This window comes from Stegostoma tigrinum, chromosome 1 (genome assembly GCF_030684315.1).
Source record: "Stegostoma tigrinum isolate sSteTig4 chromosome 1, sSteTig4.hap1, whole genome shotgun sequence".
Taxonomy (NCBI): Eukaryota; Metazoa; Chordata; class Chondrichthyes; order Orectolobiformes; family Stegostomatidae; genus Stegostoma; species Stegostoma tigrinum.
In genome coordinates this window covers 119,734,848-119,755,355 of record NC_081354.1, presented here as the reverse complement: position 1 = coordinate 119,755,355, position 20,508 = coordinate 119,734,848, and the positions used below count along the sequence as shown (strand labels likewise).

The window sequence follows — 20,508 nt, the reverse complement described above, 5'->3', positions numbered from 1 at the left end:
CTCCCCCGCCCCCTCAATCTCACACCCCTCCCTCCCTCTCACTCCCCCTCCCTCCCACTCCCCCTCTCCCCCTCCCACTCCCCCTCTCCCCCTCCCTCCCACTCCCCCTCTCCCCCTCCCTCCCACTCCCCCTCTCCCCCTCCCTCCCACTCCCCCTCCCTCCCCATCCCCCTCCCACTCCCACTCCCACTCCCACTCCCGCTCCCCCTCTCACCCCTCGCCCTCTCCCTCCTCCCCCTCACTCCCGCTCCCCCTCACTCCCGCTCCCCCTCACTCCCGCTCCCCCTCACTCCCGCTCCCCCTCACTCCCGCTCCCCCTCACTCCCGCTCCCCCCTCACTCCCGCTCCCCCCCCCACTCCCGCTCCCCCCCCCACTCCCGCTCCCCCCCCACTCTCCAGCACTCTCACTCCCTCTCCCTCCCCCCCCCCCACTCTCCCTCCCCCCACCCCCACTCCCTCCCCCCACCCCCACTCCCTCCCCCCCCCCCCCCCCCCACACTCCCACCTACGCTCTCACACACAGACACATCTGAATATACAGGGTGAATTTATAATTGTAGATACATTTTATTTTGTTTAGAAAGCACACAATTTCTCGACAGTGTGGTGTTTTATAAATTTCTACCTTAGAAATAAACCCAGTCTGACTCCAAACTAACAAACAGTTTCTAAACAAGGCCTCGCACCTAATGTGCATTGTCTGACCTAAAATGTCACCTCTTCTTTACACTGATAAAACCTTCTGTTCTCTCAGGACCATGACCTGAAATGAATTTGAGGATTTATATGTACATGTTAATCAATTAAAACCTTCTAACTGAATCAAGATTTAACAGCATCTTCAGCTTGTTTAGTACATCCTCATCAATGGTGTGAACCTTTGATCTTTTACTCATAAATTCTGTGTCTGATACTACTTCTCACTAACACCTGAGGAAGGATTGAGGCTCAGAAAGCTTGTGTTTTCATTTAAACCTTTTGGACTGTAATCTGGTGTTGTGTGACTTTGTCCACCCCAGTCCGACACTGGCACCTCCATGTCGGGTAGTTCTGGGTATTGAGCTGCACCAATGTACCTTTGCCACTAGAGGGATTCGGGTCATTTTAGTAGTACTGTATGTTAAAGGTGAAAACTATTCATTTTGTGCTGTATTTCTTTTATTGTCAATGACACAATTTTTTGAAGTTTCTTTCTGCAAAAGATGTAGTATTACACATGTACAAAGCAATATTTCAAATTTTGCACTGTTTTCCAGGTGGCAAAAGTCTCAAGTAAGTTACTCGTGACTTTAATATCAATTCCTATGAGAAACCATGCTTCACTTAAAGTAGTTTTGCTTAAAGTCATGATTTTCAGGAACATGGTCACAACTTTCTAATTGTGAATCAAAGTGCTGCTTTAAAGAAGGTAAAATGGTGTGAATCTTTGCAGTGAAATTAAGGATGCTCAGGTGTGAATCCCAGCGTCGTTTCGTTTTTTGTTAGATAAGTTGCAACACAAGAGCCACATCCAGGGCAATAAAGTTTTCTTTATTATGAGGCATGTTCTTAACAGGAACTACAAGGCCGCACTTAAAGCTTTGGCCATGTTCCTAAAAATTGTAAAACCAAGGAACTTTGGATGCTGGAAATCAGAAATAAAAACAGAAATTAACGGAAAAACTCAGCAGATCTAGCAGTATCTGTGCAGAGAAAGCAGAATTAACATTTTGGGTCTCCAGTGACCCTTCAGAATTGAAGTTCATGATGTGTGTGTCTCTTAATAATTGTTGGATTCCTGTTGCGTGCACGTATATATGTAGTTCCATACTGACAGACATGTAATGTTGTTGCCACTCAATGTTGTCGCTCTATTTCAGTGGACCAGCATCCATAATTATGGGAAGGTGTCCGAAACAGCTTTCCCTTTATTCTGCCACTTGGCACTCATCCACAGACACCATCAGAAACTAACCTCAGTCAATCGAAAAATGTCACCTTGTATTATATTAAATACTTACATTTGTTTAAATATAGCTGTATGGTGATGTCACATTTTGAAGAGCAAAAAGTAAGTGAAGATGAAGAACCCCCGACAGAACAAGACCGGAGGAAGAAACTGGTAGGTAGATAACTTTGTTTTCAAGAGTTTATGCTGTAGAAGGATTTTAGCTAAAAGAATGAAAGTTTAACAGAAATAAAATCTTTACACTTCACCAAGATGCCGAATATATTCAATGTTTTTTTAAAGTATTTCTTTCTTACCAATTTAGTCACCCTTCATATATTTCATTTGAAGGAGTAACTCATGACACCTTTGTGACCTCTTATTATCGTCCGAGTATGATGCCCAGTTGGCCTTTAGTCATGTGTAAGTGTAAGGTTCCACATGTCCTAACTCGAGTTGGTTGACTCAGCACAGATTGTAGATTGGGCCTTTGTGACCTTGCAACTCAGTTCTTTTATTTATCACACATATAAAACCTTACTGAGCCATCAATAGAGTTTTAAAAGTGAAAAATTTTAAGAACAGGTCTTTAAATGCCTGATTTGCAAATGTTACGGTATCTATAGTAATAGTTTCTGCAATTGAGTATTAGAATGTTGTCGTTTCAGTTTTGTTCCTCATATTAATGGCATTTCAACCCTGACTTAATTGTATAGTGCATCAAAAAACTGATTCTCCACCTTTATGTATATTTACACATCCTGTCACTTTGTGCTGTAATCCGAATTGTTCAAATGCACTGCCATTTCTGTCGTGTGGATCTCAGTAATGCGTTGTGATCAACATGATCTCTGTCCCTTAATAATCCTTAGAAACATGCTGTTGGACTTCCAGGTGCTTGGATTAATATCAAGGAAAGAGAAGCAGAAGGATAGGTTATTTGTTTTGGTAATCAGAGATGGATGCTCAGCATAAGCAAGTTAAGAATATACAAAATAGGATCAATGGGCTACACAGCCCATTGAGTCTCCTCTGCTGTTTAAACCAATACTAGTTGTTCATAGGCTTTAACTCCAGTTGTCTGTCCATTTCTCATATCCTTCGATTTATTGAAGCTGAAAATCTATCTCTCTCAGCTGTAAATATATCCAACCATGCATCTTTGTCCATAGACTAAAGAATTCCAAATACTTCAAATTCAGAAGAATGTACTCAATGCTATCAAGTAGCAAAATTATGTCCCTGGCACAGATTGGAACTGAGTTTCTAGGAGAAAACAGGAAAGGGGCTTTGAGAACACAACCAGATAAGTCTTGCTGTTTTTGAGTGAGCTGTCTCTAAGGACCAAATGCCCAACTCCCACTAAAAGCGATATTCCTATGCTGTGTCTTCAACAATATTAAAATTTTCCTGTACAGCAATTTCCTACACTTAGAAGATGGCAGTGGCGTTCCTCATCATGATCAGCAGCTCGTAGAGTGTAGTGAGCTGCATACAGCAAAAGGGAAGAGACAAGATTATGAGGAACATTAATTTGATCCAAGAAGCATTGCTTTTCACTCTTCACATAAATTATTTGGACTCAATTCAAAACAGCAATCTGAACGTTTTTGGATAATGTTGTGTTGCTGCATGTAATTAATGGATGACAATCCCAAAACTCAAGAAGATTTCAGTGAGCTGTGCATAGTCAGAAAGGAGAGATCACATCCAGAAAGTTGGATCCCATTGTGATTCAGCGTGACCATATATGTAGTAAGTGTTGGTTGCTTGAGGAACTCTGGATCAAATTTGGCGAGCTAAAACCTGAGCTTCAAGCACTGTTGCACATGAAGGGGAAGAGTTTCAGGAGGCAGTCACACCCCTCAAATTAGCTCCATCAAATTTGGAAAGTGGTCAGGGATAGGAGGGCATGACTATGAGTGAGGCAGATAGGGGGATCCAGGAGGTAGTGCTGAAAGAGCCTCAGCTTGACTAATAGGTTTGAGATTCTTGCTCCCTGTGTGGATAAGAGTGGTGACTGTAGAGAGGATGAGTAAATGGACCATAGCGCTGTGGTACGGGGAGCTATTCAAGAGGAGGAGAGAAAAGAGAAATATAGTTGTCATCGGAAATAATGTAGTCTGGGGAATAGACACTGTTCTCTGTACCCAGGATTGAGAGTCACAAAGGCTGTGTTGCCTGCCTGGTGCTCTGGTTCAGGGTGTCTCGTTTAGGCTGCTGAAGAACTTGGAGTGAGAGGGGAAAGATCCAGTAGTCATGGTCCATGTAGGTACCAGTGATATAGGTGGAAAGAGGAACAGGGTTCTGCTAAGGAAACACAAGCTAATTGGAGCCAAAATAAAAAGCAGAATTAAAAAGGTAATAATTTGTGAATTGCTTCCTGAGCCATGACACAGAGTCAACAAGACTAAAAGAGGTAAGCACGTGATTCAAAGACTGGTGTAAGAGAAATGGCTTCGAATTCCTGGGATTTTGGCGCAAGTACGAGGGAAGTAGAGAGCAGTTCTGAATTCTGAATGAGCAGTTTTGAATTGAGTCCAATTCAGTTCCACCTGAATCATTATGGGACCAGAGCCCTGATGAATTGCATAACCAGTCCCCTGGTTCATGACCCCCGCCCCCAAGTACCAAACCATTATCTCCCAAACCATCCACTCAGTTTGCAGCAAACAGGTACATCTCCCAGTCGTGAACCATTTCGACAACCCTCCACCACCACCCCCCCCCCCCCCCCCCCCCCCCCCAACCCCAACCCCTTGGATGACATGTCCATCCTGGGCCACCTGCATTGCCACAATGATGCCACCCGAAAGATGCAGGAACAGCATCTCATATTTTGCTTGGAAACCCTGCAGCCCAATGGTATCAATGTGGACCTCACAAGCTTCAAAAGCTCCCCTCCCCAACCACATGCCAAAACCAGCCCAGCTAGTCCCCACCTTCCTAACCATTCCTCCCACCTCAAGCCCTACCCACTAATCTCATCCTGCGCCCCCCCCCCCCCCCCGACCTGTCTGTCCTCCCTGGACTGACCTATCCTCTCCCTCACTCCTCACCTACATTTCAGCTTCACTGGCTCTAACCCCATCTCTTTGACCTGTCTGTCTCCTGTCACCCTATCTTCTCCTTTATCTGTCCTCTATCTGCCTCCCTATTTATTTCAGAATCCCTTTCCCCTTCCCCATTTCTGAAGAAGGGTCCCGTCAAGCTTTCCTGCTCCTCTGATGCTGCTTGGCCTGCTGTGTTCGTCCAGCTTCACACCGTGTTAACTGAGGACTGTATGGGGATGGTTGGCATTTTAGTTGCTTGGTAAAATACAGAGTGTAGCAGAGATTAATGTTTTCAGAACGAGTAATAGGACAGAGAGAATGGAAAGAGTCAGAAATCTAATTTCAGGCACAACAGGTAAGAGGTGAGGGGACAACTATGAGAACGGGGCAGTCAACATAGGGATGAGGGTGTTGTACTTAAATGCACATAGTATATGAAACAAGGTAATTGAGCTTGTGGGGCAGATTGAAATTGGCAGGTAGGATGTTGCGGGCATCACAGAAACATGATTGCAAGGGAGTCAGGGCTGGGAACTACAAATCCAAGAATACACGTCTGATCAAAAGTACACGCAGATGGGCAGAGAAGGTGAGGTTGTCTTGTTTGTAGGCAAAAAAGTTAATTTGATAGCAAGAAGTGATATTTAACAGAAGCTGTAGAGTTGGGTAGAGTCGAGGCAAAGAAAAACAGACCCTGATGGTAGTTGTGTACAGGCATCTTAGCTGTAGTCAGGATGTGGGGAAGAAAATAAATCAGGAGAAGGAAAAGGCAAATAAAAAAGGCACTATTACAGTGTTCATGGGGGACTTCAATATGCTGGTGGACTGGGAAAATCAGGTTGGTAGCAGATTTCAAGAAAAGGAGTTTGTGGAATACCTGTGAGATGCTTTTATGGAGCAGCTTATGGTAGAGTCCACTAGGGGAAAGGCAGTTCTTGGTTTGGTGATGTGTAATGAGGCAGACTTAATTAGGGAACTTAAGGTGAAGGAACCCCTCGGGACCAGTGACCATAACACAATAGAATTCACTATGCAGTTTGAGAGGAAGGAGCTGGAATCAGATGTGACAGTATTACAACTGAACAAAGGCAACTACAAAGACATGAGGGAAGAGCTGGTCAGAGATAAATGGGTGAGATGGGCAGGTGCGCATGGTGGCTCAGTGATTAGCATTGCTGCCTCAAGGCAACAGAGATCCAAGTTTGATTCCACTCTTGGGTGACAGTGTGGAGTTTGTACATTCTCCTCGTGTCTGTGTGGGCTTCCAGTGGTGCACCCGTGGGAAATGCAGGTTTAGAGGGTTAGGGTGGGGGTGTGAAAATGGGTGGGATGTTCTTCAGAGGGTCAGTGTGGACTTGACGGGCCAAATGGCCTGCTTCCACACTGTAGGGATGCTATAGGAAGGGAAACCAAGCAGGGAAAAAAGTGGAGAAGTGATGGCAGGAGTTTGTGGAAGTAATTTGGAGACACAGCACAAATTCATCTGAAAGAAGAAGAAACATACCAAAGGGCAGCAGAAAGCAACTATGGCCAGCAAGATAAGTCAGGGATAGCATCAGATCAAAAGAAAAAGCATACAATGTGGTGAAGGTGATTGAGAAGGAGAGGATAACTAAAAAAACAATAAAGGGAGAGTGAGCTAGTTTGTAATATAAGAGAAGATTGCAAGAATTATTTAGAAATACAAAGGTAAGAGAGAGGCAAGAGTGGACATTGGACAGTGGTTATTGGATCCCCAGATAGGAGGCTGGAGAAGTAGTAATGGTGTACAAAGAAATGACAGAGGAACACTGAGTAAGTGCTTTGTATCAGTCTTCACAGTAGAAGACACCAGTGGCATACCAGAAATTCGAGAGTCGGGAAGCAAAAGTGAGTGTAATGTCCATCGCCAAGGAGAAGGTGCTGGGGAAATTGAAAGGCCTAAAAATGGATAAATCACCCAGACTAGATGGACTATACCCCAGCGTTCTGAAGGAGATTCCTGAGAATATTGTAGAGATATTGATGGTGATCTTTCAGGAATCACTAGAGTCAGTGATGGTTCCAGAGGACTGGAAAGTGGCCAATGTAACTCCCCTGCTTAAGAAGAGAGGGAGGCAGAATTAGGAATTATCGGCTGGTCAGCCTGACCTCGGCCATTGGTGAGATTTTAAAGTCCATTGTTAAGAATGAGATGACAGAGTACTTAGAAGTGCACGATAACATAGGTGTGAGTCAGCACGGCTTCATCAAGAGGAGATGATGCCTGATAAATCTGGTAGAATTCTTTTGAGGAGGTAGTGAGCAAGTTAGACAAGGAGAGCCTGTGAATGTTAACTATTGGGAATTCCAGAAGGCCTTTTATAAGCTGCTGCACGGGAGGCTGCTTTATGAGATAAGAGCCGATGGTATTAAGGACAGGTACTGGCATTGATAGAGGATTGTCTGACTGGCAGAAGGCAGAGAGTATGGATGGAGAGATCTTTTTCAGGGTGGCAACCGGTGACTAGTGGGACCCACAGGTGCCAGTGTTGGGACCACAACTATTCATATGATTATATAAACAATCTGGACAAAAGAACTGAGGATATTGTTGCTAAGTTTGCCGATGAGACATAAATGGAAGGACAGGTAGTGTTGAGGAAGTGGGGAGGCTGCAGAAGGACTTGAACATGCTTGACAAGTGGGTAAAGAAGTGGCAGATGGAATACAACAAGGCAAAGTGTGAGCTTACACTCTTTGGTGGGAAGAATAGTGCGTAGGCTATTTTCTAAATGGGGAAAGGCTTTGGAAATCTGGAACACAAAGGGACTTGGGAATCATAGCTCAGGATTCTCTTAAGGTTAACACGCAGGTATCAGCTGATGGTTAGGAAGATAAATGCAATGTTGACGTTCATTTCAAGAGGTCTAGAATACTTTAAGAGCAGAAACGTGCTGCTGAGACTGTATAAGGCTCTATTCAGACCACATATCAGATTTCAGTTTATTTGGAATAATGAGTGTGATTTTGGGCCCCGTGTCTAAGGAAGGATGTGCTGGTGTTGGAGGGGCCCAGGGGAGGTGTGCAAGAATGATCCTGGGGATTATGGGCAATTCATATAAGGAGCGACAGAAGTCTCTACTCAAAGGAATTTAGAAGGACAAGGGGTGTCTGATTGAAACTTAAAGAACTGAGAGACCTCGGTAAGGTGGACGTGGAGACGATGTTTTCATTGGTAGGAGACTGGGAAATAAGGTCACAGCCTCAGAGTGAACTGAGATATGGAGGAATTTCTTCAGCCAGAGAGGGTGGTTAATCTAAGGAACTAATTGCCACAAAGAGTTGTGAAGGCCAAGTTGTTGAGTGTATTTAAGAACAGATAGCTAGCTTCTTGATTAGTAAGGGGATTAAAGGTTACAGGGAACAGGCAATAGAAAGAGGTTGAGAAACATGTCAGAGATAGTAGGAACTGCAGATGCTAGAGAATCTGACATAACAAGATGTAGAGCTGGATGAACACAGCAAGCCAAGCAACATCAGAGGAGCAGGAAGACTGACGTTTCGGGCCGAGAACCTTCTTCAGAAAAAGAGAAGGGTCGAGGCCCGAAACGTCGGCCTTCCTGCTCCTCTGATGTTGCTTGGCCTGCTGTGTTCATCCAGCTCTACACCTTGTTATCTGACAAACATGTCAGCCACAATTGAATGATGGAGCAGACTTGATGGGCTAAATGGATTAATTCTGCTCCTATATCTGATGGTCTTATGGACTTAATAGTCTTGTAGAATTAATATATAATGGGAACAGAAAGTCAATGTAGATAACTGTTGGTTTTGTTAGCAAAAATGAGAAGACCGCATGCCTTTTGGAAGATATGTCTAAATGAGAGAAAAGCATGCAGGGATCAGATGGTATATATTTCACAAAATAGCCATGTAGGTTTACAGGGCCATAATAAAAGCAATGGAAGTGCTAAGAGTATTTTCTTTCGGCACAGAATGGAAAAGCAAATAAGATTTGCAGAACTTGCACGTTATAGCTGTGATGTGATTGAACAAGAGGGGGTGCCAAGGAGATTTACTCGAATGTTGCTTGGACTGAAGGGTTTTTATTAAGAAGAGAGATTGGACAGACTGGGGCTAATTTCCTTGGAGTGGAGGAGACTTGGGGAAATAAAGTTATGTAAAATGAAAGACATAGATAAGGTGAATAGGAAGAAAATTTTCCTTTTGTTGAAGGGATCATTGACCAGGGACGTAGTTTTAAGGTAAGCAACAGGACGTTCGGAGGGAAGTGAGGACATTTTTTTCACTCAACGGTAGGAATCTGGAACTCACTGCCTGTGAGAGTGGTGGTAGCAGAATCCCTTGTAGATGTGCACTTTGTTACCAAGGTGTATAGGGCTATGTGCCAAATGCTGGAAAATGGGATTAGAATTCATAGGCATTTTCCTTGCTGTAGTCTCTATGGTTGTATTGTACTTTGGTTAGACCATAGTCACTGCACTGTTCAGAGTTCTGGTCTACAAATTATAAAAAGACATAGAGTCAATGAAGAAAGTGCAAAAAAAACTCAAATTATCCCAGGCATGTAAGGTTAGATCTGCAAGGAAAGTTTCTTTAGAAAAGACTGAGGGTCTACCTGATAGAGGATGATAGAACATTATACTTCACTTTCAGGAATTAGTGGGTTTTTTTAAATGATTCAACCTCCATATGGAAAACAAAATAACTACACCCACTCCTAATTCTTAAGTTCCTCTGAGTAGGCCATTTGGACCTTGGAGCCTGCACTTCAGATGAACCAGATGTATTTTTACAGCAATCAGCAATAGTTGTTATTAGGCGAGCTTTAAAATTCCAGACTTCTTTTTTTCAATCAATGTCAAATTTCAGCATCTGACATGCTGAGATTTGAACCCAGAATATTAGCTCAGGGTTTTGCATTACCATCACATCACTATATCCCCTTGAGCTTCTGCTGTGGTATTAAGGAGTCCTTGCCTTGAAAGGACTGGGGATATGTCACTTCGAAATAAACTAATTTATTTTGTTTATTTTGTGGTTTCATTTATTATGTATTATGTATTATGCTAGGTTAATTAGTGTGGCACACGGGTGTGTTGATCCCTCTTCAGGTATGGTGCTGATGTAGGAGAATTCCATAATTTTATATTGCATGCACATACATTACTGTTCCTTGTTGCATTTTCATTGGCAGTGTAATAACTCCACAGAGGCCTATACCCTGCCATCAAGCCATCTTTCCTTTACACACGGAGAGCCTTTGACACTGATCCAGCTCCCTCAGAGCCAGCTCTCAGTACCAGAATGTCTGATGTTCCTGTTCTTATGTGTCAGCCAGGGCTTCCTAATTGGACCAGATTAACAGCTCCAATCAGGGAACTCATATTCTGAAATCCACCTGGCTCACTTTGTTGCAATTACTATGGGCAGCAGTAGTTACAGCACATTGAAAGACCTTGGAAAGACAGGGCTTCATAACGAGGCACGCGTTAAGCGTCTGATGGCAGGAGTGGGGGCGGGGGGGGGGGGGGTGCGGTAGGGCAGGGAAAGTGATGTCATCTCCCGGAACTGAATTGTGTCCAGCCAGAGTCAGCACTCCTTTTAAGACATCGAATTACTCAAGACACCTGTTAAAAATGACTGGTATTTATCAAAGCGGTGTGTAATGGACTGGAGATAGGGCAGCTGGAAAACCCTAAAGCTTTCAGGAGCCTTGGTGCAGTGATCTTACCCTTGTCTATGATCTGGGAGGTCCTCGTTCAGTCCCACCTGCTCCAGAGTGTGTGATAACATTGCTGAAAGGTTGATTAGAAAATAACTCCATGATATTTCGGCCACTTAAGAAACAAACCTTCATTTGTCAGAAATCCCCCAAATCCTGTATTCCACTCTGACTTACTGTAGAAGGCACAGTGATTAAAAACTGTCTCCCTTCAATTTAGTTTTCACTATTCAAGATGCGCTGTCATAGTGTTATGGGAGCATTCTGACATTTCTTTCATATTCCACACGTCTTGGGTCACCATAAAGTCTCTGTTAGTTCTTTTTCGAGAGCACATTTCAAGACTTCAGAAAGCCATTTCAGTGCTACTTCAAATTTTTTTGCAATTGTGCATATTATATGTTGTTCTTGTAGTGCAAAAGGGTCAGTGCAGCTGTGATGTCTATGGAGAAATTCTGGTGAAAGATGAGCTAATGTGAAGGTGGTGTTCATTGTTATTGATTCAGTGCTACATTGCGACATTACTTCAGTAATTGTTCTGAGCTTTTAAGTGAAACTGTGTCTGCATGCTGCTAATTGAATTTACAGTTAAAAGAAGAATATCCATGTTTCATTGAGTAGCTCAGTGGTTAGCACTGCTGCCTCACAGCGCCAGGGATCTGGATTCGATTCCACCCTTGGCCGACTGTCTGTGTGGAGTTTGCACGTTCTCCCTGTGGCTGCATGGGTTTCCTTCCATAATCCAAAGTTGTGCAGAGTAGGTGGATTGGCCATGCTAAATAGCCTGTAGTGTTCAGGGATGTTTAGGTTAGGTGGGTTAGACATGGGAAATGGAGGGCTAGCGGAATCGGCCTGGATGGGATGCTCTTTGGAGGAGTGGTGTGTACTTGGGCTGAATGGCCTGTTTCCACACTGTGGGGATTCTGTTATTCTAGTAGGCAATCCAGCCCAAAAACACATGTTTTCAAAAGATTGTGTTAGCATGCAGCAGATGATGATTAAAAGAATTTTTAATTGAATATTGTTCTCAAATAAATAATGAGTTCACCCAAAGAATTAGACACATGGGGCTATAGTTTGTACACCTTGCCCATCTTTCCACATGACTTACCAAATTAATCAAATATTTCACAAGATTAGTTGAGTGCTTGAGTTGTCTACTGTCAATATACCGGTTGGAAGGTCAGCCAGATCGCCTGGATAAGATCATCTTAGCTCTCCACAACTATATGGGTGGAACATTCTGGAGCAGAAGCCAATGGGATTTTCAGGAGAAGAGCTGAGGGTGTAACAGTTGTATAACATTTGTAGCAGATTCTGTTATGTCTGCTGTGGCACCAGGCTAGCTGGGCAAGTGTCTGGGTGCTGCATGAATTGCATTTGGAAAGTTGCAACTGCTTTTCCAAACCATGCATTTAGAAAGCATTATCACAGTAATCAAGCCATTGGAGCCAAAATGTCAGTGATCACTCTTCGGCGGTATCAAGGGGGGAGTTTGCAGGAAGGACAGCACATGTATTTTCCTGCCTCCGTTTATATTTGGGAGAAAAGGAAATGTCATAACTGGGACAGTGATTTTAAGGAAATTAACAGGATACCAGGACACTTAGTGAAAATCCAGAACCGTCCCAGCAAAATCAGCCTACCTGGTCACCCAAGGTATGAGTGGCTTGTATCCCAGGTTGTCGTAGGAAGTGGCAGTGGAGGTAGTGGCACAACTTGCCTCATTCCTCCCATCTTCCCTCGATTTAAGGAAGTGGATTGGAGAGTGAACAATATGACTGCCTTTTCCAAGAGCAATGTGAAGACATTTATAAGTAACGATGCATTTGACTAACCATCACTTTTTATTTTGATGAAGTAACAAGAAGTTTCAAAATAATTGTAATTGTACTTGGCAAATCTGAAGTATTTTTGACAGGAAATGATATACGTTCTGTCATCCACAAAGTCTATGTGGATTTTCAGAAATGCTTTGAACAATCTGCTACATGATACCTGTCAATGATTCAGTGGTGTAGAATTAAAGAGAAGATAACACACTGGAATAAAAATTGGTTAAATGGAGAAAATAGATTTAAAATTAAAATCTGTCATTCAAAAGAAGTGGTGTTTCACGGATTTCAGTTGCAGAACCATTTCCGTTCGTGATGTATATCAATAATTCAGGTTAGGTTTGAGAGAGTTTAAAATTTGCAATTATGCCCAAAGTAGGAGGCGTAGTGAATTGTACAGAAAATTAAAGAAAGCTGTAAAGGGATTTTGGTGAAATGAGGCAATTGGAACAATATGTGGTGGTTTTTTCGTTGAAAACAAAATAGTTATTATACTGTGAATAGACTTTGGCTTAGTGCTATGGAAGAACAGATGGATTGGGTGTTACAGGTTCACAGGACGTTAAAACCTGCACTTAAGGTTGAAATGCTGTGGGGGAAAAAAGTGCATTTCCTTGGCTTTGTTACATTTGAAAGTCAAGAGTTGATGTCACATTTGTGAAGATTTGTTTTTTAAATTTCCTTCAAGAATATTATGTTTGTTATTGAGATTTTACAGTTCCATATCGGAAGAATAATGCTTTAGATATAGTACAATGCAGATTCACTGTCTCCTTTGATAAGAAAACAAAATAACTTGAAAAAAAGTTTAATTAAAACAATGCATGTTATGTAATGGTAAATTAAAATTTTTGAATGATGAAAAAGATTTATGAAAGCAGACCTTTTTCAATTCTTGATGGGTAAGACCATAAGAATCATGAACATAAGGAGGCTGTTCAACCCCTAGAGCTTGCAAAATTATTCAATAGAATCATGGCTGACCTAACAGTCCACATGTTCTATTTCCTGCAATTCCTCCATAACTATTGATACCCCTAGTGATGAAAAGCTTGTCTGTATCAGACTTAAATATACACAAGCATTCTGTCACTACAACTGTTTCTATAAGGAGTTTCAAAGACATTTAGCCGTCTCAGACAATAAATTCAGCCTCATCTCCGTTTTAAATTGGTGCCCTTCATTGTGAGGTTAAGCCCTCTGGTCTTAGATTCTCATAAGAAGGGAATCATCCTCTCCGTATTAACCCTATCAAGCCTATTAAGAATCTGATATGTTTCAATGAGATCACCTCTCGTTCTTTTAAACCCTTCAGCCTTTGCTCATAAGACAATCCCTCCACACCTGAAATCATCCTAGCGAACCTTCAATTCAATGAAATGATGTTTTGCCTTTAATAAGAGAACCAAAACTGCTCACAGTTCTCCAGCTGTGGTCTCACCAGCATCTTGTACAGTTCCTTGTATCGGCATCCCCCATACTCTTGTACTGCAATCGCCTCAAAATTAGGGCCAACATTCCATTCGCCTCTAGCCTTTACGTGCTGCTCCTATGTGCCAACTTTCTGTGTTTCATGCACAAGTACACCCAAGTGCCTTTGTGCTGCAGCTTCCTGCAGTTTTTCTTAATTTAATTTTTTTTTTATTCTGCCTTCTAAACTGAACAGTTTCACATTTTCCCATGTTATACTTCATTTGCCAACTTTTTGCTTGCTTACTTAAGCTATAAATACCTCTCTGCAAACTGTTTGTGTCTCTCTCGCAACCTACCTTTTCACCTATTTCTGTGTTTCCTGCAAATTTGACTGCAGTGTATTCATTTCCCTTCAAAGCATACACATATTGTAAACAGTTGTGGTCCCATGACTGATGTCTGCCGCTGGTCATAGGTCACCAATCACAAAAAAATCTCCTATCCCCACTCGCTGTTTCCTGCCTATTCTCTGATTCTCTAAACATACCAATGTCCTACCTGAAATAATAGAGGCCTAATCTTATGAGTTAACCATTTGTGTGGCACCTTCAGGAAGTCCAAATACAACACATCTCCTGGTTCCCTGTGTCCACTCCCGTTGACGTTTCCTCAAGAAACTCTAATATATCAGTCAAGCACGATCTCCCATTCATTAGACCATGCTGAGTTTGCTTGATTAGTGTATGATTTTGCAAATGTTCTGCTATTATTCCCTTAATAATTGATTTTAATACTTTCCCAACAATAGCCTAGAGTCACTCACTTTTTGCCTCACTCACTTTTTGAATAGGGCTGCCACATTAGCAATTTCCAATCCTGTGGTACTTTTCCAAAGATTTTTGGAAAATTACAACTAATCTAGATCTTGAAGGAGAGGCCATAGGTGCAAGATTAAAAACATGAAAGTAAGAATAGAAAGCAACAAGATCATTTTTTTATGCAATGGGAGGCGATGGCAAACTAGTAATGTCACTGGACAAATGATTCAAAACCCCAGGCTCATGTTCTGAAGATGTGAGACATTCAAATCTCACTACCTGCCATGGTCGGGTTTGAATCCAATGAAAACCTGGGGTGCATAGCTTATCTAATGGCGACACGAGACCACTGTTAATTGTAGTTGATTCTCTGATGTCCTTTAAAGAAACAAGTCTTGTGGCTTCAGAGCTACCATTTGGCTGACTCTTAACTGGCTCTGGGCAGTTAGGAATGGCAATATTTAATGTCCTAGCCAGTAATGCCAACATCCCACAGACAAGTTTAAAAGGTTGAATATCGGTTTTGCGCTTTCACTGTTTCGATATTCACTGTTTCGATATTCACTGTTTCGATATTCAAGATTAAATTGGAGACATGGATAAAGAGATGGGAATGGGGTTGTGGAAACAACTTATTTCTTACATGGAAGCAAAAACATGATTTGGATTACACAGTTCAAATAGCCTGTATTCATGTTGAAACTTGTGTACCTCTGCGCAAAGCATATTTGCTCTCTCTAATTAACTTTTTAGTTAGACTAATGAAAGCATCTGACTGACTGATGATGTGTTGTGAGATTCAATCCGTAATTGCAATACTTGAAGTGAATGTGCCAAAAGTTTTCATTCTGATGTAGGCATAAGAATTTTTTGGAGATTATTTATTACTCAGAAGAAAATTGATAGAACAGTACTATGAAAAAGTGATCTAGAATTTACCAGCTTAACTTAATCTAACATTAAGTCCTTAGAGTTTGCAGCGGTTTCAAATATGTGTATAGTTTGCTTTTCTCTTGATATTCATCAACTAAGAAAAAAGCCTGGTAACAAAAGCAGTTATCAGTTTCTGAGTAAACGAATTTTAATTATCTTATGCTCATCTTCGCTAATATTAAAGAAGAATTCATCTGGAAAAAAAATTAATTAATTTTGATAATCTGCTCATGATTAGTCAGCTACAGCACTACAATACAGTTTTTAGCATTTAAAATTAAAACACATGAGATTGGGGGTAGTATACTAATATGGATAGAGAATGAATTGGCAGACAGGAAACACAGAGTAGGGCCAAACAGGTCTTCATCATGTGGCAGGCAGTGAATAGTGGATTATTATAGGGGATTAGTGCTTGGACTCCAGCTATTCACAATATATATTCATGATTTAGTTAAAGAAACTAAATGTAGTATCTCCAAGTTTGCAGATGACACAAAGCTGCTAATGAGGATGCAGAAATGTTTCAGTATAACTTGGCTATGGCAGGAATGCAATGAAAGTTTACCAAAGTGATTACTTGAATGGCAAGACTGACATATGAAGAAAGACTGGACTCCTTAGGACTATATCCAGAGAAATTTAGTAGAATAAGGGGGTGACCTCTTACAAGATCATAAAATTCAAAATGATTTAACGAAGTAAGCGCAGGAAGAAAGTTCTAAATGATCAGGGAGTGCAGAACCAGTGCTTCTAAGGATCTGGGGTAGGCCATTTAGAACCGAGTTGAGGAGAGACTTCTTCAACCAGGGAATGGTGAGCATGTGGAATTCTCTGCCAGAACTATGAATGTTTACAAAAAGGAGTTAGATTTGGTTTTTGCAGCTAAAGGATCAAAGGGAATGGTGAGATTAGGCAAGATTTAGGGAGCATAGAATGAGGAAGGAAACTGCAGGGGATGGGCACATTAGAAATGTGGAGCTTATTCAAGGAAGAGCTCCTGTGTGTCCTAGATAAATATGTACCTGTCAGGCAGGGAGGAAGCTGTAGAGCACAGGAGCCGTGGTTTACGAAGGAGGTGGAATCTCTGGTCAAGAGGAAGAAGAAGGCTTATGTTAGGATGAGATGTGAAGGCTCAGTTAGGGCACTTGAGGGCTACGAGGTAGCCAGAAAAGACCTAAAGAGAGAGCTCAGAAGAGCCAGGAGGAGACATGAGAAGTTGTTGGCGGATAGGATCAGGGTAAACCCTGAGGCTTTCTACAGGTATTTAAGGAATAAAAGAATGACGAAAGTAAGATTAGGCCCAATCAAGGATAGTAGTGGTAAGTTGTGTGTGGAGTCAGATGAGATAAGGGAAGCGCTAAATGAATATTTTTCAACAGTATTCACTCTAGAAAACGACAATGTTGTCGAGGAGAATACTAAGATACAGGCTACTAGACTAGGTGGGATTGAGGTTCAAAGGAAGATGTATTAGAAATCCTTCAGAAGGTGAAGATAGATAAGTCCCCTGGGCCGGATGGGATTTATCCTCGGATCCTCTGGGAAGCCAGGGAGGAGATTGCCGAGCCTTTGGCATTGATCTTTAACTCGTCATTGTCTGCAGGTATAGTGCCAGACAACTGGAGGATAGCAAATGTGGTTCCCCTGTTCAAGAAGGGGAGTAGAGACAACCCTGGTAATTATAGACCAGTGAGCCTTACCTCAGTTGTTGGTAAAGTGTTGGAAAAGGTTATAAGGGATAGGATTTATAATCATCTAGGAAAGAATAAATTGATTAGGGATAGTCAGCACGGTTTTGTGAAGGGAAGGTCGTGCCTCACAAACCTTATTGAATTCTTTGAGAAGGTGACCAAACAGGTAGATGAGAGTAAACCGGTTGATGTGGTGTATATGGATTTCAGCAAGGCGTTCGATAAGGTTCCCCACAATAGGCTATTGTACAAAATGCGGAGGAATAGAATTGTGGGAGATATAGCAGTTTGGATCGGAAATTGGCTTGCTGAAAGAAGACAGAAGGTGTTAGTTGATGGGAAATGTTCATCCTGGAGAGCAGTTACTAGTGGTGTACTGCAAGGGTCGGTGTTGGGTCCACTGCTGTTTGTCATTTTTATAAATGACCTGCATGAGGGCGTAGAAGGATGGGTTAGTAAATTTGCAGACGACAATAAGGTCGGTGGAGCTGTGGATAGTGACGAAGGATGCTGTAGGTTGCAGAGAGACATAGATAAGCTGCAGAGCTGGGCTGAGAGGTGGCAAATGGAGTTTAATGCAGACAAGTGTGAGGTGATGCACTTTGGTAGGAGTAACCGGAATGCAAAGTTCAGGGCTAATGGTAAGATTCTTAGTAGTGTAGATGAGCAGAGAGATCTCTGTGTCCATGTACACAGATCCTTGAAAGTTGCCACCCAGGTTGATAGGGCTGTTAAGAAGGCATACAGTGTTTTAGCTTTTATTAATGGAGGGATTCAGTTCCGGAACCAAGAGGTTATGGTGAAGCTGTACAAAACTCTGGTGTGGCCGCACTTCGAGTATTGTGTACAGTTCTGGTCACCGCATTGTAAGAAGGATGTGGAAGCTTTGGAAAGGGTGCAGAGGAGATTTACTAGGATGTTGCCTGGTGTGGAGGGAAGGTCTTACGAGGAAAGGCTGAGGGACTTGAGGCTGTTTCCATTAGAGAGAAGAAGGTTGAGAGGTGACTTAATTGAAACATATAAAATAATCAGAGGGTTAGATAGGGTGAATAGGGAGGGCCTTTTTCCTAGGATGGTGACGGCGAGCACGAGGGGGCACAGCTTTAAATTGAGGGGTGAAATATATAGGACAGATGTCGGAGGTAGTTTCTTTACTCAGAGAGTAGTAAGGGAATGGAACGCTTTGCCTGCAACGGTAGTAGATTCGCCAACTTTAGGTACGTTTAAGTCGTCATTGGACAAGCATATGGACATACATGGAATAGTGTAGGTTAGATGTGCTTGAGATCGGTATGACAGGTCGGCATAACATCAAGGGCCGAAGGGCCTGTACTGTGCTGTAATGTTCTATGTAATATGGAACAGGGTACTGAGTTGGATAGTCAACCTTGAGCAGATGAATGGCACAGTGATCTTGAAAAGCTGAATGGCCCACTCTGATTTTCCATGATTTCCTGCGTTTTAAGAGGTGTTTTGGGCTGGTACATTGGCTCAGTGGTTAGCACTGCTGCCTCACAGCACCAGGGGCCAGGGTTTGATTCCACCCTTGGGCGACTGTCTGTGTAGAGTTTGCACGTTCTCCCCGTGTCTGCGTGAGTTTCCTCGCACAGTCCAAAGATGTGTAGGCTGGGTGGATTAGCCATGCTGATTTGCCCATAGATTTCAGGGATTTGTAGCTTAGGTGGGTTATAAGGGGTTGGGCCTGGGTGGAATGCTCCAAGTGTTGGTGTGGACTTGTTGGGCCGAAGGGCCTGTTTCCGCATTATAGGGGTTTTATGAAAATTGTGCTCATCTTTGATAAAATTAGAGTATAAATCATTGCACATGTATAATGTAAATTTGGCTTTGAAATTTGTTATTTTCTTTTTAACTTCTGTGAACTTTTGCATGGCAATTTGGTACAAGTCGGAGAGTGAAATACAGCACCTAGAACCTTCCTGAACAGGGCATGCAACTGTTTGTCTTTTTTAAGAAACCAAATTAATGGACCAGAAGTAAACAGCATGAAGACTGAGAAGGAAATCTAAATTTAAGCGAATGAACTCTATTATTTCAAGCACAGAATGAAAACGAAGTGGTAAATAATATTGAATTTAGAAAAAGAAAAGAACAAATTTAAAAATGATTATTTTCAGCAATGATTGAAACCTGAAGGAATGAGATCTGCAGTTTGAGGTTAATTTACAGTGCCACAGATTTGTTTTGACTAATTGCAGTTTATCACTAGATTAACTGAAATAGGCAGAATGAAACTTTCTATTAATCTGTATCCCTGGCATAAATAGAATAACTTCATGCTGTTCAGTAATCTGGATGGATTGATGGGTTTGTGGGCAAACAACCTTTCTCGGGTAGATATGGCAAAGCCAAAAACCTCAGATAGCAACCTGCAGATTTGCATGATTACATTTCTATTAGAGTCTGTTTGAAATTCCTATCTGCTTTGCAAAAAATTAACAGTGACTGCAATTATCCTGTGCCTCATTTCTGACAATAAATCTGGCCCAGTGAATTACCTAGTATTTAGTTAATCAATCAGGTTCATCATGTTCAATATCATATCAATCCAGGACATGGAACAAAACTCAAAAATGTGGGGTTATCATTGACCAGAAACTCAACTGAACTTGTCACATAAACACAAGAGCAGCCCAGTGACTAGGAATATGGTGGTGAGTAACTCACCTCCTGACTTCCCAAAGTCTGCCCAGCATCTACAAGGCACAATGAAAAGCATAAGAAGTGCAAATGCTGTAAATCAGGAACAAAAACAGAAGTTACTGGAAACACTCAGCATGTCTACAAGGCACAAGTCAGGAATGTGATGGAATACTCCCCACTTGCCTAAATGGGTGCAGCTCCAACAATACTCCAGAAGCTTGACACTATCCAGGACAAACCAGCCCGCTTGAGTGGCATCACATCCACCAACATCCACTGCATTCACCGTTCACACACAGTAGCAGCAGTGCGTACTATGTACAAGAAGTACTACAGAAATTTGCCAAAGATCCTTAGACAGCACCTTCCAGACCCATGAACACTTCCAGCTACAAGAACAAGTGTAGCAGATATGTGGGTTCCACCACTCACCATTGTGACTTGGAAATATGTCACCATTCTGTCAT

General features: G+C 42.1%; 1 protein-coding gene across 2 annotated transcripts in view; it reads left to right on the top strand.

The window, feature by feature from the left end:
* Positions 1-20,508, top strand: part of ipo11 (importin 11) — a 417,913-nt gene that overhangs the window by 316,033 nt on the left and 81,372 nt on the right. For both annotated transcript variants that reach the window (XM_048538184.1, XM_048538176.1), the window contains exon 29: positions 2,017-2,101. In XM_048538184.1, coding sequence (XP_048394141.1) covers positions 2,017-2,101 — 85 coding nt within the window. The remainder of the gene's footprint in view (positions 1-2,016; positions 2,102-20,508) is intronic.